The 25,613-nt window shown below is 40.2% G+C and overlaps 1 protein-coding gene across 1 annotated transcript; it reads right to left on the reverse strand.

Annotated features, from left to right (window-relative positions):
• Positions 1–622: 622 nt before the first annotated feature.
• TGS1 (trimethylguanosine synthase 1) lies at positions 623–25,613 on the reverse strand. The gene is made up of 11 exons (XM_059815443.1): positions 25,482–25,613; positions 22,627–23,461; positions 20,979–21,096; positions 19,919–20,005; positions 18,762–18,933; positions 16,935–17,295; positions 15,843–16,016; positions 14,755–14,898; positions 13,207–13,423; positions 12,026–12,104; positions 623–822 (listed from the first exon to the last, which is right to left on the reverse strand). Exons 1-11 carry the CDS (start codon positions 25,539–25,541, stop codon positions 706–708), a joined length of 2,364 nt encoding a protein of 787 aa, XP_059671426.1. The 5' UTR covers positions 25,542–25,613; the 3' UTR covers positions 623–705.

Raw genomic sequence — 25,613 nt, forward strand, 5'->3', positions numbered from 1 at the left:
TTGGTTACTGAGACAAACCTCCATTCAGGTTTCTTCAAAATATCTTTGTAATGAAGAGGGCTGGCAAGGAGTAAAAAAATAAATAACAAAAACCAGAGGGTAGAGCCCTGCCACCAGCTAGAAACATGCCCTGCTCTCTCCCTGTGCCGCAACAAGCCCGAGTACTCACTGTAAGAAATGTGTGGCCCTTCATCCTACAAAGAACAGCTGAAAAGGTTTCCCAGTGAGCATGGAGCCAGAGACGTGAAGTACGGTTAACCTCTGCTGGTGTACCTGACTTTCTGGTTCCACCTGATGTTCAGATGCTTTTGTTTCTCAAGCACAGACAGCAGTTCTTGACACACGGCAGCTTTCAAGCTATTCTTTTTGACCCTCTGAATGCTCAAAACCAGAGCAAGTACAGAAGTAGCACGCACGAGAGTTGCAAAGAAATCCTGAACTCTCTTTCAGCTGGTTGGACTTGAACCTTGCAAGACTGCATTTTATAAACATCTTTTTTCCTACATTGACAGCTACTCTACATTTAGAATGTTGTCAAAATTATTATAAGACATTTATTGACAGTAGCAATAAACAGAACAATTTTTTCGTAAGCAGAAATTAAAGCAGAAACTGGCTTTAAGTCATTTTTGACCAGCCAGCTGTACAAAAGCTTAAGCAAAGCAGCTGTCAGGGAGGCTGGGTTTGGAAGAATCCACACCGAGTTCAGGAGATGTCATGCCTTATTAGATCACCAAAATAAGCTGTTATTGTCTTCAGTTTGTTATTGAGAAAATTTTGTTCTATTTCAACTTTCCCTCCTGGCCCTGCTAAGGAAGCCACCTGAAAAACAAGTAACAAGAAGCAAATCAATCAATGCACAGGAAAAGAGGTAAAACCCCAAACCTTTTATTCACATGAAATATCATGTAAAACACATCTTTGGCTCTGTTAATACTGGTGACAATATTCCTTGTCACTTAATGCCTCTGGTCCTCTTTCAGTGTCTCCTTTTACTCACAGAAGTGGTTTATGGCTTTCTTGTGAATGAAAAATCCCCCTCACCCCAAGCCGTGAAAATAAGAGGACTTCAGAACTAGAGATACATAGTCATCGTTTCACATGCCGTGCTGAGGCGAGAGAAGCTAGACTCTGGTTTGCAGGGTACTTGGCCTTTGAGACACCCAGTTGCAGCAAAAAGCAAGCTGTATATTAGCTGTAAACTGTGCTCTGAAGGTGTCAAAATCCCAAGTTGGGGGGGAAGAGTAAAACCAAATCCTGGAATTAGGAAGCATAAAGGTTGTACTGAAAGGTGGGGGGGAACAACCCAAACAAAAGCAATCCCAAAACCCCAAACAGGCAGAGAAGCTCACAAAAAACAGTTACAGTTTTTTGTTGCTGCTATTGCAACCAAAAAAAAAAAAAAAAAGCTGTTGTGTGCATTGGAGTCTTAGGCAGTGTTGAGCGCAAGGCTGCGGGCAGCGGAGTAACTGCAGGCAGGAGAGCCCGTCGGGCAGCACTGGTCCTAGCTCTCCTGTTTACAGTCACTGGAGTGAGAATTTCACCGTTCATGCTCTGTTGACTGAGCCCAGCGCACACCTTTAATGCTTAACGATGACAGACAGACAACGTTTTGCAGCAGACTTTGCATTTTGGACTGTGGCATGCAATACTAGCTCCTCTCCTGTTCCTACTCGTGATGCCCAGTACCCCTTTGAGGGATGACAGCCATACAGGCTACCCATTTCTCACCAGGACAGACTGCCCAGACAGAAGGAGGAGAACACCACCAAAATTGAGTGTTGACTGCTTTCCCCACACCCCATCATGGACCCTGAGGACCTGTGCTGTGGTGGGGGTCCCTGTTCCACAGCCAGTTCTGCTCCGTGCAGCTGTTTCCCCTGCCTGCTGCAGGAGAACTATTCCTATAGTTCCCTATGCAGGGAAACTTCCTGGGCAGACATAAAGTGATTAAGGTCTACAAGCCTGCAGTAGATTTTGACTGATCTTTAAAGCAAGCAGTCTGTGATGTTAGCAGCTGAAACTTAAAAGTTCAGGTTGCGTTATTAACACTTCTAAACTCCTTTGAGACTTGACCCTGTAGTGCAGGTTTAAATATAAACATGCTGAACTTCCTCTATTTTACTGTAAGTAAAAAACCAGCCTACTATCAGGAGGAAATAACAGATTCTTCTAAATTATACTTTGAACCTTTATTGACTTGCCCAGAAAATTACCACACTTATCTAAACCAAGCATTTACTTCTCTGTTTTTTTCCCCCCTTTTCATTTTGTTGTTTCTGCAGACAAAAACAAAAAAGCGTGAGCTGTTTCTTCATCCTTCAGTTTAATGGTAATAGGAAGAAAATCTCCACGTTCTTGTCAAAGAGGAACCTGCCACTTAAGTAAAAAAGCAGAAGCTGGCTGACTTATAAATAGCACAAGAATCTGAAATTGGCAAGTGATCAGGAATGTTAATTTTACGATTTATCTTTTCTTACTTGAAATCCTAAAAGCAGTTAACATTGTGGGGTGATCCACAATTTTTTTTTCTAGGAAGACATTACATTTGTACTTCTCACTTACTACGAACAAAAGCTGGAATGTCCCTTCCAAAAAGCATTAGAGGCTTTGCACTTACAGCTAATGTTGTTTAAGTATTCTAAAATACTAATTGGATTAGTCAACTTCATATAAGAATACTGAAATCTCTGTCTCAGGGTTATGTACTCCTGCTTTCAGGGCACAATTTGTGTCATTAGCATACCTACATATGACTAATGCATTGATGTTAAACACAAGTGTTTACTAAGTATTTCTCTTAGAAGACCAAGTAGAACAAACTACTTTATCTGTAAACCAGGCAAATGCTGTTCCTCTGCTGGGGGTGGCATCCACCGAAGGGCACCCGAGAAGTTACATACGCTGTGTCTAGTCTAAGTGTTAAATCCAGGATAACTAAGACTAATTTCAAATGACTACTAAAAGTATTTGATAAACCCAAAGGTGACAAAAATCTAAATAAGCACATGGGCCTAAGCTTCACAGGGACGGATCTGGCACCGCACACTCCTCACCCCCTCCAATATTCAGAGAGGAGAAACTCAAATCCTCTGCGACGATGCTTATTTGTAAATTGCTGGAGGTTGCAAATTTAATTACGTAGGAGTTGCCAAGTTTTTCTCAGAAGGGCTCAGTCAACCCTGACAGCGTAACAAGGGAAAGCTGCCACACACCAAGCTTCAGAAAGGTGCCAGCTTGCCGGAGAGATGCCCTCTAAAAATAATAGCAGATTGAGGAACGATGCTTTGAGAACAACAAAGGTGCTCACCTATTTTTAGAAATACCAACGTGCATCTCCTGTTTTTGCAGTGAACTACAATGGCGAGTACGGAAAGGCTTCTTAATTTCTTTTAAAAATTGGACTAGTCCAAAATTCGTTTATTTTGCATTTTCCTGTGCAAATACTATTCCCTGCTGGCAATTCTCCTCACCCTGGTTTGTTCTTCAGCCCAAACCCACGTACTCAGGGGGGCAGATATTGCCTCCTTTGCTGCATTGGGCGATTCTGCACGTGCCACACGCCTCCCCAGGCAGAGGCAAAGGATACAGCTTCAGTTAATGCCTTCCTGCATCCCTCTCACTTGGATGCTTCATCCTTCAGTTCAGCGACTGCTGATGGAAATAGTCCACAGCTACAAACACAGCCACAGAGCATTAGAAAAAAGTAGCCCGCAGGTTTGGTCTCATGTTTAAAATAGGAGACATCAGAAAAGAAATATGAAAAGGGAAATGAATATGGAAGATTATTTCAGGAGCACAAGTTGCTTAAGGTGCAGACTTGCTTTTTATTGTTCAGGTGTCCTTTTGAACTTGAAGGTTTTCCTGCTGGCCTTGCAGGTTCTTTTTTATCGTGCCAAAATTCCTTTAGTAAAGTAACTTCCTATTTGTTCCAGTCACCAACATAAGGTAACTGGATAAAAAGTTTATCATCATTTTTAATCCCCTCCAAGAAACTTTTCTGGGGTATGAGGAATACAAGCTTTTTGGCTTGATAGGCAGTCACACAAGGACAGTGTGATTCATTTCATTTTAAAGAACACTGGTGAAAAGAGGAACCCCCTCCCCCCACAACCAACCTAAAGGCTAGGGGGGAAAAAAAATCCCAACCCACTTGGAAAAAAAGGCAATGGTACTCTTTACACTGAGTGTAATAAAACAAAATGCTCTCAGGCAGCATTTTTCAAAATGTACAGGTCTGCAGGTGAATTATGCCACTGCCACGCTTTGACAGGCCAGAGTTTTATTATTTTTTTTTTAAACTTGAGGTGGGCAAACCTCAGTATTCAAGTGCTACGAGCTTTAGGAATACTGAAGTCCAAAAGTGCCACTCTAGCTTGGTGTATGCTGGGAGTAACTTCTGGCTTTATTTTTTATCAAGGACAGAGAACAGACGTGAGTTTAAAGCGGGTTGCTTAAAAGCTGCCGTTATTAACATGATAGTCACAGCTGAAGCATATGCAATTACGTTCACTTAGAAATGATCAGCCTGCAAGACACATCAACCCACAGTCTTTTACCTGCCAACTCCCCTAATACCCAAGCATCTTAAAAATACAATCAAATTTGTCTGAATTCATCTCCTGGCCTCTCACTCCCTGCTTTGCTCATTGTTATATTTACTCCTAAATAAACATGCTTGGCAGGTCCCATTTGGCTAGGTCTCCAGTCTAAAATCACAGCTAAATGGATGGAGCCAGTGGTAGTTTTACTAGTCAGCCTCCCATCAAATTTCTTAATTCACAGAGGTTACCATATATTCTTTTATTAAACTGATCTCTCTGGTATGATTTTCTGTTCTTTGAATGACACCAGATAGAATTAAAATAAATAAATGAGTTTTACCCATCTTTACACTCCCTTCATTGACCAGTCATTTGTAACATCTGGATTTTCAAAACCCGAAACACAGCAAACATCTTCCCATCCAGGCACTACACTTGCATACAGAACAGGCTTCGGTGTCAAACTCAAAATGTACGACAAAGATGAGGTGGGAAAAAAGGCAAGAAAAAAATAAAGGGACCTGCACGATGTCTATTCTTTGTATGACTATCAAGGTCAAGAGCACTTTGCTTTAATTCTGGGCTCAGGGAATCACTCTAAACACTAGACAAGGAACAAAAGGTAATTCGTATCTTCTGGCAGTATTTGGAATATAAGCCAGGCCTGAGACAACAACATTTAGGACAGCAAAAGCTCCAACAACAGTGAACTTTCACTAAATTAGGCATAGCTATCACAAACAACCAAACACCTGCCTACAAAACCCAAAAAACCCCAAACCCAGGAATCTACCCAATTTACAAAGTTTTGCACCAGTCATCAAATCTTCAAATAGTAAAGACGCGCACAAAGTTTTCACTACAGAAACAGGAAGAGGTCTGAAAAGTGACTGGTAAAAAAAAGAATTATCAACCATGCATAAAGACTAACGTAAACCTTTCCCTGCCCCCACCCTGCTTCAGTTTTCAAAAACACAGTATCTTGAGTGAATAAATGCAGCCCATATCTTCCTAGTGGGGACTGTGTTACAAACCTATGCAGCACCAAGCAGATTGCCAGTAGATCAGCTCATGATGGACAGAACTACAACTGGCTGGTAACAAATAAATCACTAGCTAGTTTAAGCGGAGAGAAGCTGCCAATTTGCATTACGATCCCAGTTTATATAGTTCCAGTCAACCAGTAGGAATCCCGTGGGAGAATACCATAAATAATATAGATAGAAGAGCATATGCCAGTGAACACTTGCTGGTGCACAGCGTTTTATCACTTCTGACCAGATCTCCCACACATCATGGAGGTGTCGCACCACATCCACCACACAGCTGCTCTCATGCAGTGCATCCTCCCAGTGCCGCTGCTGTTGCATCCCCAAGTAATACACCCACTGTCCCGTGCTCCTCCAACGGACCCATACTCCTCAAAAGCTGGATGGCTTCCCCTCTCAGCAAAGTTCAAAGAACACAGACATTTTTGAAAATTCTTTCATCCATCAGAGTGATGTGGTCATGGAGAACACAGGCTGCACTGCTACAGTCTTGACTAATGTTCGGAAAAGAACAGTCTTGACTGAAAGTTAAAAGACAGAACTGGATTTTCCTTTGCACAGGCTTAAGTCAAAACCCTTGAGGTGCTCTCTAAAGTTTTAAGGACAGGGAAAAACTCCTCCTGCAGATACTGAGCAGTAAGTTATCTGCAGCCATCTAAAAAAACCCCCCCCCATCAACCTGACAATGTTTTGCCTGTTATGCCTTTCTGCTCCTAATTTTAAACACAAGTTACTTGTTTGGTCTGTCAAATTTACAGAATTATGGTTGACATGGACAGCAATCAACAGTTCTCTTAACCATAAAGTTTATGTTAGGAATTTACTCCAATACTTTATGAAGTGTAAAACTTCATATATGGTTTGATGAAGAAATACTACTCAAAAATGGTTAAAAGAAAGAATATTACTATTTGACATAGATTACCCAAAAAAGCAGCATTGCTCCTCTCCCTCTGTTACCCTACACTATTATAAGGGCCAAAAATAGCTGGCTGAAAAAGGGGACATTTTGCAGAAGTTGAATAGCAGCTATAACAGGAAAAGCATTATTTTCAAGAAATAAAACCAGCTCCTGTTTATGAAACTGGAATATATTAACATTAGATTGCGAAGTAGATTCAAATTTTGAAGAGGGGCTGCTTTTTCAGTCATTCCACTTTTTAAAAGTTCTTGACACTTTTTTTTTTTTTAATTAGATCTTTTCTCATACCCCACACCACCAAGAAGCCTGCTAATGCAAAAACTGTAGAGCAAGTTAATAAGGTCCATGATAGGACTTCACAACATGGTGGCTATAATGCTCTGAGCAGAGCCACAGTGCCATATCCCTTCTAGGGATCTATATTTAAGCTTCAAGCCACCTACACAGATAGAAAGGCTCTGGACACTGGCAAATCTTTCTCAAATTGTGTTGTTTTTTTCTTTTGTCACAGGCTGGATCTTGGATAGACCAAAACTTTTTTAAGTCAGAAAGATAGCTATCAAGTTGAATAATAATAAGGCATTTTACTCTCAGAATGATCTTCAATTAGCAAAGTCACTCGTATTCTGTCTTAAGAGTAGACCAATATTATTCTAATAAGATTTGTTGCTCTGCTATAAGGGTCATAAAGATTGAAATGTTACCTGAAAATTGGCCTCAATTATCCTTCTGTTTTAACATACTAACACATGAGCCAAAATTAAAACTTGCACTACTGTATGCTTGAGATGTTAAATATGCAACATTTCCAGCAGCTAAAAATCAGAAATTCTTAATGATAATCCCATGGTAAACAGATAAACGTGTAAGATTCTCTTTTATCAAAGAGACAAAATCTGTTTCTGATTTAAACCGACATCTGCAAATTTGTACAGTATGACTGTCTTCAAACAACTGTGAAGAAGTTTAGGATAATCACTAAGGCACAATACGGTATCTGAGCAGTTAACCATCCACGGTCGGGATAAGTAATAAACTCCCAATTACTCGGTACTCTGTCTCTCAAACTTGGCTCGGCTGGTAAAGATGCTGATGCCATCATCTGTCCCACAACACAGCAGGTCACCAACATTTTAGGCCCGTCTCTTTATTGGGGGGACCATTCTGACCACCAGTGAGAGAACAATACTTCAACGGCAGCACTCACACTGCTTATGAGAAGAGTCAGGAGCATCATGACGTTAGTTTGCGAACACTTGGGAGGGTATGTTTTGGTATCTTAGGTAGCTGACTGTGCCTTCTGCAATGAGGTGAAAAGAAGCTATCCCACCATTAGGAAGACAGTCCTACAGCAACAAATCCCAGGTTCCTCCTCCTTTGCGGCAAATATTAAGATACAGAAGTATTATCTGGTATGGAAAACAGTCCATGCAAGAGATTGGGCCACTTGGGATGCGTCCTGGTCCCTAAGGCGAGTACTCACTTCCCACTCTGCACAAGGAGGCAGAGCACAGCTTGCTTAACACTTCATAAACAACATTTAATCATTCTGTCTCAACAAGCTTGCTTCTTAAGTCACTCGTGGAGGTCTATGTTACATTTTGCTGGAGTATTAAGACCTAAATGTAGTATCTCCTGCAGATACCACCTTTCTTCCCCTTGATCTTGTGGAAATGAACCAGCCAAGAAGGGGACAGACGCTGGGGAAGGTTGAGCATTCCCTGACTGCAGGTTCCCTGCTGCCACTACAGTCAATCAACAGCAGAGCAAGGGGAAGAAATTTATTTTCATCCAAATTTTGCCAAGGCATGCATATTCACTCTTTTTTTAATAATATCAGCTTAAGTTAGTACCATTAATTCTTCTCGTAGAAGGCAAGAACAGTTTTCAACTACCCAAGTTTTTATCAAGTGTTTTCATTTCATTTTGCTGGGGTGTAATTTTGATTTAAATACACAAGCCTATCGAAACAGTGATTTCTAATTCTTTCCTACTTTGCGGGAATTCTAAGTAGGTCAAACTTTTTGTTTTGCTTTTCAAAAACACCACTGGCAGCCAAATACAAGTTTAGCTCCCCAGAACTGCAGCAGTATTAATATACTTTTGACTGGTAGTCTCCACAACTCCCCCCCTCCCCCCTTTTTTTTTTAAGGGATGTGAAAAAAACTTACAGAAAAGACTCAGATGTAAAGATGCTGCAAAGGGATGGGTATCACCAAGGGTGTCACACATGAGCTACGTAATAGGCACTATTAATAAAACAATGTATTTTTTATGTATGTGCACATACATACACATAATAATTCCTGATTATTCCTTAATTAGAGAGAGTATTCTGAAAGATTGATTTGACCTAAAAAAGGACCTGCATACATTACAAATTTTGTAACAAGTACATCCTTGTAAACAAGAAGATTTGATGCAATTAAGGGAAATGTTTCACATTTCTTGTAAACACACCAACCATATTCCACTGGTTCGCTGCTCCCTCTTGAGGCAGAAGTACTGAAGTTCGTTTCTCCTCTTCCAGCTGAACTCAGTGTATTTTGTAAGGGAATTCAAAGAACCCTATCTCTCTCTACAAGACTAACTCTACACAGAAAAGGCCATGTCTGCAGACATAATAAGCACTGTTTTTGCAATCAAATCATGTGGAACAAGGTTGGATGTCTTGTTTACCAGTAAGGCAATGAACACCGAGTCCTCCGATACAGCTAGGTCAAGGTCAGCTACCACCTGCTTTCACACCAGCAGCAGGATCCCTATTCTATGTCAGCTATCTAACTGTAAAAAGTATCACAGAATTACAGAATCACATAATCACTGAAGTTGGAAAAGACCTGTAAGATCATCAAGTCCAAACATCAACCCAACACCACCATGCCCGCTAAACCATGTCCTGCACATATGTTCCATTAAATTTGCACCACCTTAACTAAAGCTTGAACAGTGTTTTTATTGTAGGGTTGCTTCTAACTGCTGAGCATTTATTTCCATTTCTGCTTGAGATCCACTGTCAGACAAGCAAACTTGCACGGATACACTGGCTTACTGTCAGTATAAGTATCTTCATGGAGGTTTGCAATGGCAATTAAGTCAGCTTCTAAATCAATTTTAATTGACAAAGCACACAAGCACACCTCAGTTGTAGATTCAAGCCAGTTAATGAGGGGCAAGAGGCAGAATACTTAAGTTTTAACAACTGCCACCTTACATGTTAAGCATGTTAGCTCCTAGAATAGGTGGTCTAAGCGATTTCTGAAAGCCTTTACGTATGTGTATGAGCGTACAGAGTTAATTTTTGAAGACACAGAAGAGGAAAATCTTACATGCCTGAGCAACGTCATCACAAATCAAACTTCGGTTTTTAAGCTTCCATTCAAATCTAAGGCATCAGATAATCTGTTCAGCAAATACTGCCTTATCCAAGTTACTCAGTTTTCAGGTACTAATCTCCTGCAAAAAATGTTTAAGATTTACTTCATCAAGCTTTCATAGGCCCCTAGAGTTTATGGACTACATTCACAAGCCAAGCTACATCACTACACCCTAGCCGTGGTGTCCACAGGCCCTTGCCAAGGCAGTTGCTGTGGCAGAAGCCACCCTATCTGGTCCATGAGAAAAGTAAGATGGACGAGGATTGTGGGCAAAACCATGCGCAAACTGAGAAGACAACTGTCTACACTAACCATTAAGGATCTTCAATGATAAATCTTTTCTTCTGGAGATTCACAGCCCTGGAAGCATAGTGGCAGTAAATTCAGAAACTTCATTCTTAAATAGAGCTGAAGATAATGGCAGCCAAACCCATAACCAGCCTCCTGTGGACCAGAGCATCCACTAAGGTCACGTTTGGGACAGTCATATTTGACACACCCCTGTCCACACAGGATTGAGACTACTATATTTCCCTAAACAGTGGGCTAGATTCACATTCTCTTTCCCTGCTCTCAGATCATCAACCTTTAGGGTTTTTTTTTTTCTTATACTGGCACAATCTCTAGAGAAAGGCATGAGGAGCTGATTTCTTTTTCTGAGAGTACCCTGAACTGAACCCAGGCCTCCAGCCACGTGCTTTTAACAACAAAGCTGTGACCACAAAGCCATGTTTTTGAGCAACAGCAGTTACTCTTCAGCCGTTTATGTAAAGACAAACACGTGGATGTACATCAAGGAACACTTAGAGCACAACGACAACATTTAGAGCCAACCGGACCAAGAAGTAGAGGTGGCAAGACACCTAACCCAACCATGTAGAGGTGCTGAACTCTTCTGTAGGAATAGGTGAAAGCCTGTGGATAGTACTCTTAGATACTTTTGTGGAAACGTAAGTGAAATGCAGATGCCTTTGCCCATTTAGAAATCCAGTAAAAAGTGCTTATGAGCAGAGCAGAAACCTAGTAAGGTCATGCTTCATCATGGGAATGAAGCATTTGATAAAATGCAGCGGTTAGAAGTTGGAACTAGAGAAACTCTGCCTAAAATTAAGGTCCCTGTTCAAAGATTCATAAGCCACTTTGACATTTCACCAGCCTGAAATGCAAGACGCAACTGAATCATCACCTGCCGTACAAATAGTACTGTGCATAGTGCAGGCTCATAGCGTGCTTAATATTCAGGCCATGTGAACTTCAGCCTGTTCCTCAAGCCAGCTGTTTGCCACCAACAATTCTGCAGGCCATCATGCGGCTTGAGACCTTGCCTGCTCTAAGTCAGACGCAGCTTTTGGAAAAGCAGGAAATAATTCTGGGAAGTTCTGCAGCATGTGGCAGGTGAGGAGAACAACTCGTTGCTCCCTTCTTTGCAAAAAGCTGCAAGATGTAATTAACATAGAAAATACAAAGAGGAAACTAAACCAGACACTCAGGGGAATTGTTAGTCATCTAATTACTTAAAAAAAAAAAAAACACTAACAAAAACCTCTAATACAAAAAAAAACCCACACCAGTGAAACAATATCGAGTCAGTGATGCATCTAACTATCTCATCACTGCAATGCAAGCAGCCCGTATGGAACCACACACTTGTATGGACAGCATCAATACCACCTCTGGTGGCATGACATTTGTCTCTGATCTACTGATCAGTGATAGCAGTGATTACAGGCTGTACAGTGATTTCCTGCAACTCTTTCATAAACTGAAAGCCATGAAAGTTTAGGACTCAGCAACTTAGCAGATAGTAAGAGCTGGTTAAAATTTTTTTTTTTTTCTTTTATACTGGTGTATCTGTCTGGCACTCAAGAAATCTGCTGTCTTTGGACCTTCTATAAGAACCTCTAATCTGTTGCTTTATGAAGGAACAGTATCAAGATTGTGGAAGTAATCTACGACTCCCATTTCTAAATATATCAAAAGTACTGCAAACACAATATAAGGTTCAAACTTAGAACAAAAAACCCCCCACATTCAACTGAACAGACTTAAAAGTCTTAAGTTCATGCTTATAATAACTATGTTTTAAGCCAGGTGAGCTTTTTGTAATTACCAAGCTCTTATCCAATAACACACCTGGTCAATGTCAGCATTCCGAGGTAGAAAATACACAATATTGTTGGTGATCTTCTTGGAGAGCCTGAAAATTTCAAATGTAGAAGCCAGTAAAGGAAAAAACAAGAACGGGGAAGGAGAAGTTGCTTTATTTATCCATTTTGAAAGTACGTCCCAAATTCAGTTATAATACAATTAAATTAGTCTTCTGGGTGTGCAAGTTAGATACTCCTCTGAAATGCAGAAATTAGTATTATCTAAATGCAGAAACTCTATTTCACCATTATTGCCCTACAAAGGAGAAAAAAACCCACCTCCTCACTTTTTAAGAAAATTTAACTGAACTACAGAGAAGTATTTGAGAAATTTGAATGTAGTGTATAGCTACTACATTGGCTTGATACTTGTTTTCTAATCCATTTCGTGGAATCTCTCTCACACATGTATACAAAGATTTCTTTACTCCTACAAATATGGCTACATTTTAGCCAAAAAGTAAACAACTGAGATTATTGGGGGGGCGGGAACCCACCACACTTCATATTTGATGAAACTATTATGCTAATACCTTCCCAGAATGAGTGCTCAATACCACTGTTAGTAAGTTAGTAAGAAATTTTATACATTAATTAAAAGGGTTAATATTTTGCTTGCACTCTTCTGTGATTTTTCCAAGTAACAGGCAGGTGCTATGATTTAGAATAGTTTGAATAAGATATTTTAAATAAGATATACCCTTTATAAATCAATTAAAAAGTGGTATTAATGACAAAGTCATAGCTCACGTAACTAATTATTACCTATATATACACACATCACATGGCTATTTGATTACTTCAAGATATTTAAAAAAAAAAATATAAAGGAGTTAAAACTGCTGAATTAATGCTTTAAGTTAAGAATCTACTACAATCCTCTAGAGGATTTTTTACTTTCAAAAATAACTCTTTATAACGTTTTATTATAATTTTTTATTTTAAAAAAATATTTAATTTTAGGTGGTCAAAGTCATATAGCTGAGGTTGGGGGAGGAGGACTAAACAAAGGCGGCACATGTGGGACTTCAGCTGCTGGTCATATCATTCCCAGTCAGTCAACTGGACATGCAAAGCCCATGTCAAGAGAGGGGGGAGGAGAAGAAAGAGAGAAAACCGCTCGTAAATGACTGAAAATCACAACAATGCGTAACTTTGAAAGGATATCCATCTGGGCAAATCATGGTTTGGATATCGAAGATTTCGGCAGTGGCATAGTCAGGCCCACCCCAGGGCGGACTGAGGAACACAACATCTGCTTGCAGGTCGGCAGCCAGCACCATGAAATCTCCACACACAAATTCTATCTGATCCGCCACACCGTACACCTCAGCATTATGGCGTGCAAGACTGAGCTTCTCAGGATCAATATCAATAGCAATCACTGCAAATGAAAGAGAGCAAACACACAGGTTAACATGATCTGCAAATGCCACCCAACCACCAAAAGGACATTTCAGAAGGAAGGTGTTCTTCTGTAGCCACCAGATACAAGTCACATCTATAATCTACTGCTGTGCAGTGAGCAACTACTTCAGTTTTGTAGGTCATGGTAGACATGAAGCTACAGTTCCTCATAGCAGAAGGACCTGCCTTTGCGTGGCAGGAGCAGAAATTCCACCAAGAGCAGAATCGCTGCATTTACAAACCAGCAAGGGAAGCCACAAAGCCAAGACTGGGAAGGCTCAGCTGCTTGTTGCAAAGCTGGGAAGCTTTAGCTTTTGGCAGTCATACATCTACTGCCATGACAATCCTCCAACTCAGCTCAAGCAGAGGACAGGTAAGGCTGTCTGCCTAAGAGAGGGAGTCCTCCTCGCTTCAATCTTGGCAGGAGCCTGACAGCTTAAACGTTGTCAATTAGAAACTTACTCTTCTCCTTTGTTAAAGGTCAACACTTATCTGTGGCTGATAACATTGTACTGAAAATTGAGGTTAAAAAACCCCACCCAACACAGCATAAGCGATGATACAAGGGCAGTACTTAATCACAGAAATAAAAATTTAGCCAGGAAATACAAAAAGCTAAGTGAAATTTAGAATATATAGAATGGATCATAGCCTACCAAATTTAATGCAGTAGAAACTACCATTTGTCTTGCTCATAAATTACTCAGAAGTGTTAGATGAGCTGGTATTTTACCGGAGTGTTTGATAAGTAGAGGGATATCAAGTAGTCAGTGTTTTTACAGAAAGCACGCTCAATGTTTCAATGCAATTTCATTAGCTGGCAACAGGAACTTAGACTAAGTTATCATCACTTTTCTGCATTTGGTTCTGCTGCACCTGCAGGTGATCCCATTCAAGTGTTTTAAGTACTATTTACCCATAACCTACTTTTGAGCACGCAGACTTGGCATAGCCATTGGGAAAAGCAGCAGCTTTGTGGCGTCTCTGCAGGTTGGCACCGCAAACAGAACTCAACCTTTACCAGCAATCTTCAGAGCATCCAACAGACTAGTTACTATGACATGTAAAAATAACTTTGACTAGGACAACACAAATCCAATTCTGACTTAAAATAGGAAAGCAGTTTTATAGGCCCTTTTTAAAAACAGAAAGCAGATATTGTGAGTCTGATGAAGCAAAAAAGCTTCTGTTGCTTCAGAAGCACTGAAAATAAATAATAAAAATCAGCAAACAAAGTGCATACCTAAATTTTTAGGGAAAAAGATTGAAGAAACAAAATAATGCACTATATACACAACACCTGCTTACCTCTTTTTGAGGTCAAAGCAAACTGAATAGCATTTCCTCCAACCCCACAGAACGCATCCACTATGATATCGCAGTTGAATGACTGGCTAACACGGACAGCAATATGCTCAGCTATTTTCTCAGGAGTAACAGAAAACCAACCCTCTGCAAAGGAAAAGGAAGTGTATTGTCACCTCTTATTTCAAGGTCACCTAAATGAAAAACAACCATCCAGCTGCACCCCCCCCCCCCCCCCCCCCCCGAAGGTTTAGCGTTAATCCCAACAGTTTTGGCTTAGTGCATTCAACCAGGAAATACAGGCTTTGAAGATGATAAACTCTGGTCAGTCCAGTGATTTGCTAAGCAAACAAAGTCTCACTGAAGCAAACAGATATGCTCGAATCTATGTAAATGCTTTGTTGAACTTGGTGCTGAGGATTCTGGCTTACCAAGGACAAGTCCACCGATACAGCTACAAAGAACTTTATGTATCATGATTATGCTCTGTAACAAATAAAACCAGAAATATATTCTCTCTTATCCGACACGTTATTTTCGTCACAGCAACGTCTGGTCTGCCAAATTATCTATGTGTTTATGTGGGAGAGCATTAGAAGTGAAAGACTTACAAAACAAACAAACCCAAGATACAAAAAAGCAGTAATCCAAATTCCTTCTTTACCTGTAAATTTGGAAGTGCTTTCCACGTAAACATGGAAAAAAGTAACTTTGAAAGTGACTGCTGAAAGTCAGAATAAAACTGGATCCATCAGCATATTTGGAAATTTCACAAAATTATTTTATAAAATATAGAAATAGAAAAATGTCATCGAGTTTCTCAAAAAGTCCTGACCAAGCATAATTTGGGTACAGTATGATCTTTGGCAAACATCAGGACTAATGCAAACAGGGATGTCCCATTGTAGAAGCTCTACTGAAGTCCAAGACTTCTGTTCGCCTGCTTACTGGGGGTTGGAATTTATCCAGAGGTGCAAATGCACACTCAGTAATGCTCCTCTTGTAAGAAAATCAGTAATAAATTGCAAGAAGGGCCACCGGTCTGGATACATCTTGTATCACCAAGTCAGCGCACTTTGTACTAAACACACCTCTGTCTAGTTTAATTCCCTCATCAAACCGAGAGAACAGCCGGTAGCGTTGTGCCCAGTACTTGGCCAGCTCTGGATCAGCAGCAATCTCGGCAGGTATAGCTCCCAGTGCAATTTTATTCCTTCTTCTCCTTTTTTTCTCCGTCTTCTTTGCACTAATTTTTTCATCTACAGCTGGAAGACACTGCAAAAGTTAACAATCACTGTTCTTGTAGGCTAGGAATGAAATCGGTAGGTAGATGAGAGTTAAGATGTCTGCTGCTCATGTTTAACAACACTGCTAAACGTCCTTTATTCCTGTTTGCCAGAATATGCAGATTAGTGGTTTAAGTTCAAAAAGAGCATCCTATATTTCGAGGGAATAGTGTTACCTGGCAGGTATCAGTCACAGTCCTAAAAATCGTTAACACTTCACCCATTATTTAAGAGCCTTAATAGGCTAGCCATCATCTTCAACTGATGGTAATAAACTCTGCATAGTGAGCAAACAAGCGGATCAGAGATCAATTTAATGCCCTTATATATAAAAGGAATAAGAACCAATCTAGACAAGAGTTTTACAGTAGAAATCTAACATAATTGAACTACTGTAGGAAGGATTAAACTATATGTAAAAACCTGAATAATCCTGTTTTCCTTTGTTTACAGTGTTAAATAGAAAAGTTCATAATACAGGTGGGTTTTTTCCCCTGCAAAATAATTTTAACAACACATGCTCCCCAAAGATCAGCAATGTGTATCTGAGAACACAAACCCTGACAGTCTACGCATCTACCTGAACTTAATCACCCTCATCCTTACAGGGGAAAAAGGATGTGAGTTGGAGACCTGCTAGATCACGTCTAGGATCAGCAATGACTGACTATCTATAAAGAAATACTGCCAACATTAAAGACAAGACCTGGGATTCTGGCGCTCCAGGAATAAGCCTACTTCCACTAGCACAGCTCTCAATCGGCCACATTACCCCCTGAACCTAATGAGTCTCTTTGAATAAACAGAATAAATAAATACCACACAATGCTGTAATTTGGGAAGGCAGTATTTAAGTCCACTGACAATTCATTTCCAGTTTGTAGGAAACCAATGTACCTTGGCTGATGTCCTCTGTCTCTGCCCGGAGATAATCAGGAATATCCAGAGAGACTAGCTGCCGCCCGCAGCCACGCTCCTGCCTCCCTGCACCCTGGCCATTGGAGCCGCTCGCTGCCGCATCCTGCGCTTCCTCCTCAAGGTTACTCCCTCCGTGTTCTGTGAAGGCTGCACTGGAAGACGGTGGCTTCTGGTTTTCAGCGTTCAGTGTTGCAGTCTGTGCGGCAGTAGCTGTAACGCTGTTTTCCTGATCCTCCGAGTCGCTGCTCGCTGACAATGCCTCCGCTTTAACCTGAGGGGAGGCTGTCTGGGATGTGGCTTCCTCCCCAGGATTAACAACCCGCTTTAGGAACTCTTCCACCTGCAATTGTCAAATATCACAGACGATTAGGTGGTGCTGTTAACCAGCTACCAAGAGCACAGTTTAAAAGCCTTACAGTTCAAAAGCACCTGCCATGCACGCACTTTCTACCACGTGTATTTTGAAAAAAGTAAAATACCCAGAGTCAAAACATTCAGGAAGTCCTTAACTGTGCGCCCTTTTTGCAACATTTGGAAATAAGTTGTCTTTGGCAACTAGATACCAGCTACTAACAAAAGCGACACTCCACAACATCAACTGATAAATACAGTAAGTCATTCTCAAGTAATATCTGAAATATAAATAGTCAGACTTGCCACAGCACAGGTGACCAAGACTACAATTTTTTAATTAACTGTCTTTTCTACGATCTGCATTCAGAGAAGCTGTGCTCTGCCTTTCAGGTTAGCATAAACAGGTAAAATTACCTTCACGCATTAGTTGCCTCATCTCCAAGATGTACCAAACGGTGCATGTGCTAAAGGGTTCTCTTGCACAGTAGAAAGCTCAACATCACATCCTAACCAAGATGCAGACACCAGTCCCAACTCTTCAAAGGCATATGCAGATGCTCACTTTTACATTACAGTTGCTCTGAGTAGCACTAGGCCTGGGGCAGGTCCTTACCAGGAAGTCTGAGGAAATTTATAACTCTCTTTTTCTTCACATAATTAAAGTTGCCCTTGAACTATACTGGCCTCAGGTACAAGATGGCAATGGTCAAGCCTTTGATCAAAAAAATGATAGCAATGGGACTGAGTTCAATAAACATGTGCTGTCACCACCAGAAAAGTGTATTGCACTTGGGTGTTTGAGAACGCCAAGCATCCCAGAAGAAGGCAAAGTAACATTGAAAATCGGAGGTAACAGATTTTAAAGAGACTTAATTAAGAAAAATCTACAGTGAACAAGTTTTTCTTCTCATTACTAATTTCTGAGTTAAAAAAATATTTAATCATAAAGTTATAGGTGAAAATAAATGCAGGTAGAGGTGTAAGCAAAAATGTTGATACAAATTACTAAGAACATGGTGTGACATGAAATACATTAACCTATACAAACATTATTCTCTCACTGCTGAAATGCCAGCACTAACAAATGCTCTCATATGCATTTTAAAATCCAAGATACATTTAGTAACTACAGAAACCTACACACACCTCTAAAGGAATGATGCACCCAGATATTAGGAATGACCTTCACATAACTTCGCCATTAAGCTCACATTCCTCTTGATAGATTGCCAAGAGTCCACCAATGCCTTTCCATATCCACCCTAACCTAAATACTCTTCACCTAAGCAGGGGGGAAGGGGAAAAAAAAAAAAAAAAATACAGAGCAGTGGACCGACACTTAAAAAATGCCACCTACTCTGGGCAATTTAGTGGTTTTTTCACTTTCATAATTCAACAGCTAAGGGAGCATATAAATCTATGAATTACAGCAACACTAACAATTAAACCTACCTTCTTCAAAGTTTTATTTTTTTTGCAAGACAGTTCAGATTCCTCTGTAAAGAAGATGTGTGTGTTTTTGCTCTTCCTTGGTTTACGCATATCCAAGAATTTGGACTTGAGTTTCGCTTTTTTCTCCAAGTACTGCACACTTCGGTGGGTAAAATCTGGAATTCCACCATATCTGAAGTTAAAAAAAAAAAGACTTAGACTTAATTTCCAATCTGGAAGCTTTAACATTAATGTTGATGTCTACAGAAAATGATTTAGACTAAATTATTTCTTTATGAGACATTTGCTCTGCTCTTAAAATATATATCACTGGATGTAGCTGCAAAACAATGTACCATCATGAAAACTTTTAAATATTTTTATTTGTGTTTACCCAAATTAGTTTTAGATTTTTAATTTTTTTTTTCTAATAGGTGTATAACTTTAGGTGGAAACAATTTCCCAGACCAGCCTGAAGAAAAGGAATTGAAAAAATATCTTTATTAGTAGAAGAAAACATCTTTTTGGTGGCTGTAAAGAACCTCCAAAACACCTACTTTTGCCTTCTGGCAAATGGAATTAAAATAAAAAAAGCAAATATGGGCAATTCCCTTAATTTTTTTATATATATATATATATGTACTAAACAACTTGCATCTAAGTTACACTCCACCAGTGCCCTATGACGTTACTTCTACAGCACTGACCACCATATCTTTAGGTCATACCACCAAAAATGAAATTTCACTGGTCAACACCCTGACACCACTTTATTAGTATAGCAACATTTTACTAGTATAAAGCAACCTCATTCCAATATGAAACAGCTATAAATTATCTAAGCTCACAGGACTCCAAACTGAGAGGACCATTCATTGTCAGAGCCTTTAAGCTCTAATTTAAGTAGCTGACCAGCCATTTAACATGTACACAACTGCAAGTACCTTACGAGTTACACTTCTGTTTCAAAGCACTTTTCTTGTTCTTTAATTAGTCTCTGTAACTTTGCATATCTCTTTCTAGCCAAAGGATGACAGTATTATTAAGAGCAGAGACTAACTTTGGGAATCATCTTCAAAAGTTTAACAAAATGGGAATGGAAATGAATGGTCTATTTGAATAGTAACAAGAGAGCTGACTTGCTATGAAGAAACCCCGAGTTCCTCATAAGCAATTACTTTTGTCCTGTGCCACATTTGAAACCCAAAACAGAGCAGGTTTCCTCAGGATCTTCCACCGGGTTCTCATCTACATCCAGTTCATGGCTAGGAAGAAACACAGATGACAAAGTTACTTCCTGTAAAAAACACTCTTACTTTACAGATATACCAACTAAGAAACTCATGTATTGAAAACATTTAAATGTGGGCTTCAGTTACTTCTTCCACACACTGCTGAAACCAAGCAAGGCAGATAATACCAGCCTATTCAATATACATGAGTACATACTGGGTTTTCTGTTTGTTTGGGTTTTTTTTAACCCAATTCTAGGGACGCACATCCTTCTATTAGGGTTATAATATTCTAACTATTCCGAATGGCCTCTTAAAATATTTAATATCAAGCCATACATGGAACCGATGAAGATAGTGTTTGTTCACCCTATTTCCAAATTACCTTCATCTTCTGTTATCTATATTATTATCTATTATTGATGCTATGGCAACTGCAAAACATTAGAACAAAACCAAAGCTACATGATTGGCAGATAATAATTCCACCCACCCCTTGACCTTTGAGTTTGTAAATTTATTAGAGAGGAAGAGCCACCTCATCGTCTTTGAGGCTATAATTTTTTAGAGAAGAAAAAGACTGTGACAAGGCAGAGATTAGCGATTTTATGATTGCCATAGCACTGAGCACTTTACTGGCAGCATACAATTCAGTTAAACAATACAAATTATTTACTATTATTCTTGTATTGTCTACACTAATTAGACCTAGTTAAGCAAGCTGTCCTATTCAATTGAACAATCGTGTATACTTCAGTGGCACAGGAATAGTATCGTCACCTTGCACAGTCATTGAGGCCATACATTGTTTTCATAAAGCAATGGAAGAGAAGAAATGCCCACCGCTTGTTGCCAGGTAAAGTGATAAGCAGTGATGGAAGACTATATGGTTTTGTACTGAAGTTTTAACTCACAATCTCAATCAAACAAATAGTTACTATAAATCAGGAGGCTTCTGGACCTGGGCTTCTTGAGAAAAAAAGCTCATCTCAATTTCATGACTTGCCTTCTCTTGACTTTGGCATGTCTGTATTCAGGAGGCTCTTCATCCTCATCTTCATCTCTGTCATGAAGCAGCAACTGTTCTTTGTCATTTGAACTGGAGCTACACGACCCCTGTGAACCTAAAAAAGACAGATGAGATCATATTTTCCTTCTGCATAAATTAATTCCTTATCTTCCTGTCCCCAAAGTACATCTGCAGCTACAGTTAGGTTGTCGTATGTACCTGAATCTGACAAATAAGGCAGAAGTGCCAAACACACATATCTTTACCTGTCTTTGTTTGAGGGACAACATACCAATACAAGCTTCCAGTATTAGTTACACTGTAGAGTTAATAATCTTAAGCAGGACCAACTTCAAATTATCTCAGCTCTCCAAGAAAAATAAAATGCTTACAAGGTACAAATTCAAAATAGTTTCTTCCTTGTGCATAAATTTTGTTTCCATTTCATTAGCTATGCAAAGATATTCACATTCATTTAATAAGAGGATTCCAACACTCCTCTCATTTCTTACTGGAAAGGAGATTTTCCTTTCTCCTCTCCCATTCCAACTCTACTGTAGGATCAAGATGGGACCACACCTGCTTCTTCCTTCCTTAGAAAGTCACTAGCAGTGGACTCAGAGGTTTCCCACCAAACTAAAGTCCTGAGCTGCTGACACTTAACTCACATGCTTCATCCCTCCTCTTCAGCAGGAGAAACCGAACAACAGTCGGGGAAGAACGAACAACAGTCGGGGAAGAACGAACAACAGTCGGGGAAGAACGAACAACAGTCGGGGAAGAACGAACAACAGTCGGGGAAGAAGTTACACTGCTGCTTACAGCGAACACTGGCAGGAAGAAGTGGCAGGCAAACAAGATGGCTCTCTCCTTTCTCTGCAGGCTGAATTGGCTGGCAAAAACATCTCCAGCCCAGTCTTGTACCCCACTCACAGAAGCTCTTCCAGTCGTGTAAGGCACAGCCACTGGCTTTCACCATGCTACTACATTACCTGGCACTTTCACTTGTTAGCATCAGCTATGTATGTATGAATTTGGGGTTGTAAAGATGACTGCAGCTCACTGCCTAATAGATAACTTAATGCTGGAAAGGACCTCTGGAAAACATCTGGTCCACAGTAACACAGGACCATTTTCAAGTATGGCATTTTTAGACAGAAGGAAAAAACCCAACCCCAGAACTGCAGAACTACTTTTTTTTTTTTTCTCAAAAAGCTGTTCTTAAAATTTGTCAGATTCATGCAAACATCAACCTGAGTTTTCATTCATCTTAGACTATCAGTGAGAAAAGACACATCAGCTGAACGATACAGCTGCTATACCAATACTAAGATAAATAAATAAATATGCACTAACAATGCTCTCTCACCACTTTCTGTAGTACATTTGTAGTGTAGTACACTTTCTGAAGTACATGTTCTGTTAAAATCAATTCTGGTTGAAGAAAACATTCAATATACAGGTTAGAGAGGAGAGAGATCATCCAGAGAAGCAGAGGGAAGAAAAAGGAATCAAGTATGCAATCATTCCACAAAATACTTGATGGACTTTTTAAAAATGGCATAACACAGACATGCCCTTGTTTCTTATATATAACCACCTAGAGAAATTCTGGTAGAATCAATTTTAGCTGATTTTGTACTACCTGACTGGTTAATACGTTTATTTTCACAAGATGCACTCCTTTTCCTGGTTCCTCCATCACAGGGCTCCTTCTGGCTTTCACTGTCAGATGAACTACGCTCTTGAGGACCTTGGTGGGCTACTGTTAGAGCTACACTGCTCTGCTCCACTTCCTCCAAATTCAGATTTAAATTACAAATCCCAGAGATTACTTCACTGTGGGGCTCAGTACTTGAAGGGAGTGTTTCCTCACTTCTGGTGTTACAGGGAGACAGCTCCAAGCTCAGCACTTCACTGCGTTCAGCCCCTGGGCTAACCAAGTCCATTTTTCCCAAAAGACCCGTCTCCTGGGTAATCCCATCAGCTTCCACATTGTCACCATGTGAGCTCTCAGTAGTCCATCCTTGACTTGTCCAGTACTGAAATTGTTCCCAGTAATACCAGTACATGTCACTATAATGCTGCTCCCACTCTTCCCTGGTGTCCGGACTATTCCAAGGCTCAGACGACGAGACCTCTTGATGCTTCTCCAGCCAACTTTGCCAAAGAAGGCCCTCTCCATACTCGGTCCAGTACTTCTCCCATTTTTCTTTAAGTTCGCCAGGTAAAGCCTCATTTGCAAGACTTTCTGAACTTTCATAATTCCCTTCACTTACAGCCTGAGGTTTGCTGCTCTTCTCATGTTGCTCTGTAGCTAGGGCCAGCTCACCAGAAATGGACTGGATATGATCACCACGAGCTCGATCCTGGCATTCCTGCCCCATTTTATTCTCATGTTTTTGCTGTAACTCTTTTTTCTTCTTCTTTTTCTTTTTCATAATCTTCATGTTACTTCTCTTTCTATAATTTTCTGTTGCCTAAAATATAATAGAAAAACATACTTAGAAGTCCACAACGTACATACAGTCTTTTCTTGTTCTCTCTCCAAGCACATTTCTGTTTCCATTGCAGCCCTCTCTCTCACTGCAACCCTGCTGTTAGCTTTCTCCCCACAAAAGGCTGTAGGGTTAATGAGTGTGATAGGGCCCCGTTGCATAACCTTGGCTGACATTTCTGAGGAATTTGTGAGAAAATCTATAGACAGACACACAAAAAAAGGCAGAATTACAGACAGAAGCAAGACAGGAAGTCATTAGTAGCTCAAGGATTCAGAAGGAAAGACATCAACATGAAACACTTTAAAATCCTAAAGGGAGTTTGGTCAGGAATTGAGGGGTCACTGGGTTGAGCTCAACAGTAAAACAGTATCTCAGTAACATCAAGGACCTGTTTTAGGGGGCCGTGGAGGCTGACCCTTACTGTCGCCTGGTATCTGCCTGGCCAGCAAACACTGTTCAGGTGTCTTATTGGGGTAGCGAACATATAATGCTCAGCCTAATAGAAAGTTAAATCCTTGCTATCTTTGGGTGCTTTAAACAAAAAAGCACTGCTTTAAACTCGTAAGTGCCGTAAATCTTGCAGCTGAATTTCTGTATGTCTGAAGATTCTGACCCAAAAGAGGGGTGTAAAATTCTTCCCAACCCATACTGATCTCCAAGTTGGCTAACAGAAACACAAGGAAACAGCCTCCCCTCCCAACAGGTGGCCCTTTCATTTGTGCAATACAACCATTTCACTTGTTACAACAAACGCTGACTACTACCATCGTCTAGTGGAACAGAAGACAGAAACCTGTTACTGAAAGGAAACACTAAGGTAAATTGTTGGTTTCATCAAATACAACTACATTTGTTTCAGTGGGGCTTCCTGTGCTTACAGATACAAGGAAGACAAAAACATCCAAGAAAAGCAAGCTTTTCTATCAGATAAATCTGTCAAATTTTTTTCATAAACTGCCAAATTAAGTTTGGCAGGTAAAAAGGGGGCAGTGATGAGGGACTACAGCTCATGTGGGTAAAAGACTGCAAACGTACAGATATTACTCCAAATGTCCCATCAGCTGCAATCCCTAGTTTTGTTGCAGTGACAAATGCCTAAGGTGGACTGTAAAGTTAGGTTCAGAGAACTGGCATTAATCTTTCATCCACATCCCTCATAATATCATGTTAATACACCCAGTGCGAAGCACAATGCTTAGTAGTAATCTAGTGAAAACGTACATTATTTTCTCATTCAACTTATTTGCAGTATTACTATATAGCAAGAAAAATTGCATGTATACTTTGATCTTGAAGTTGGATGCTTGTAAGGTCTATTTACATGCCATCAATTAAAATCACGTACAATCACATACAAATCTCCTATTTATTTACAAATGGATCAGGTCAGAACCATGGACTGCTCTGCACAAAAGTAGTCTCCCACTGCCAGGGAGGTCTGTATTCCATAAAGTGGACAATGTGGCTATCCCACTGCCTTTTTCTCATCTGTGAACAACTTCAGCCTTCCCCTAAAGCCCAAATGCTCCCTACGGGAAGCAGAACACCCAGGCCTCACTCCTGACCTTTGCAACAGCCTGGCTTTATCAGCTGCAAGGGGGATCTGAGAAACTAGCTTTTTATATTAATATCTAAAGATAAATGGTTAAAGCAGACAGTATGAATGCACACGCTCAGACTGGAGTGTACTAGTTATCCTGATGCAGAGCATCAACATTACCACGGCTGTTTTAAACTAGCTCTCTCTAGTAGCAAGAGGAATATAGATATGGAAGCATAAAGCACAGCCTGACCCTGTTTAGTAAAATTGGCAGGTGGATTTTACAAACTGCACAGACCACGGTGCTGTATGTCGTTACAATTATGCGAGGCAGGCAGCTTAAAGCCAGCTAGGATGTATTTCCATGAACTGTGGTCTCAAAAATAACTGATGAGCAGACATGCCCCTGTGTCTGGAAACACAAAGTAAACAGAAGAAATAAAGCAAATAAAGATTTACCACAGAGTCCCTGTGGGCTGACTGCCCACCAAACTGAAGAGGCAACCCCATACTCTTCATAAGCTCGGCCTCCGAGTCTAGTTCAACTTCTTCCAGGTCGAGAGCATGATTAGCATGCACCTTTAATGTCAC

Source organism: Gavia stellata, chromosome 3 (genome assembly GCF_030936135.1).
Source record: "Gavia stellata isolate bGavSte3 chromosome 3, bGavSte3.hap2, whole genome shotgun sequence".
Taxonomy (NCBI): Eukaryota; Metazoa; Chordata; class Aves; order Gaviiformes; family Gaviidae; genus Gavia; species Gavia stellata.

Excerpts from the sequence above, each read along its gene's own strand:
- TGS1 (XM_059815443.1), bottom strand. The coding sequence starts at position 25,541 with ATGAAGAGTATGGGGTTGCCTCTTCAGTTTGGTGGGCAGTCAGCCCAC. Across the intron at positions 16,017-16,934 it reads GACAGAGGACATCAGCCAAG|CTGTAGATGAAAAAATTAGT; the intron begins GTACATTGGTTT and ends AGTGTCTTCCAG. Across the intron at positions 14,899-15,842 it reads GGGAATTAAACTAGACAGAG|AGGGTTGGTTTTCTGTTACT; the intron begins GTGTGTTTAGTA and ends TTTCCTTTGCAG.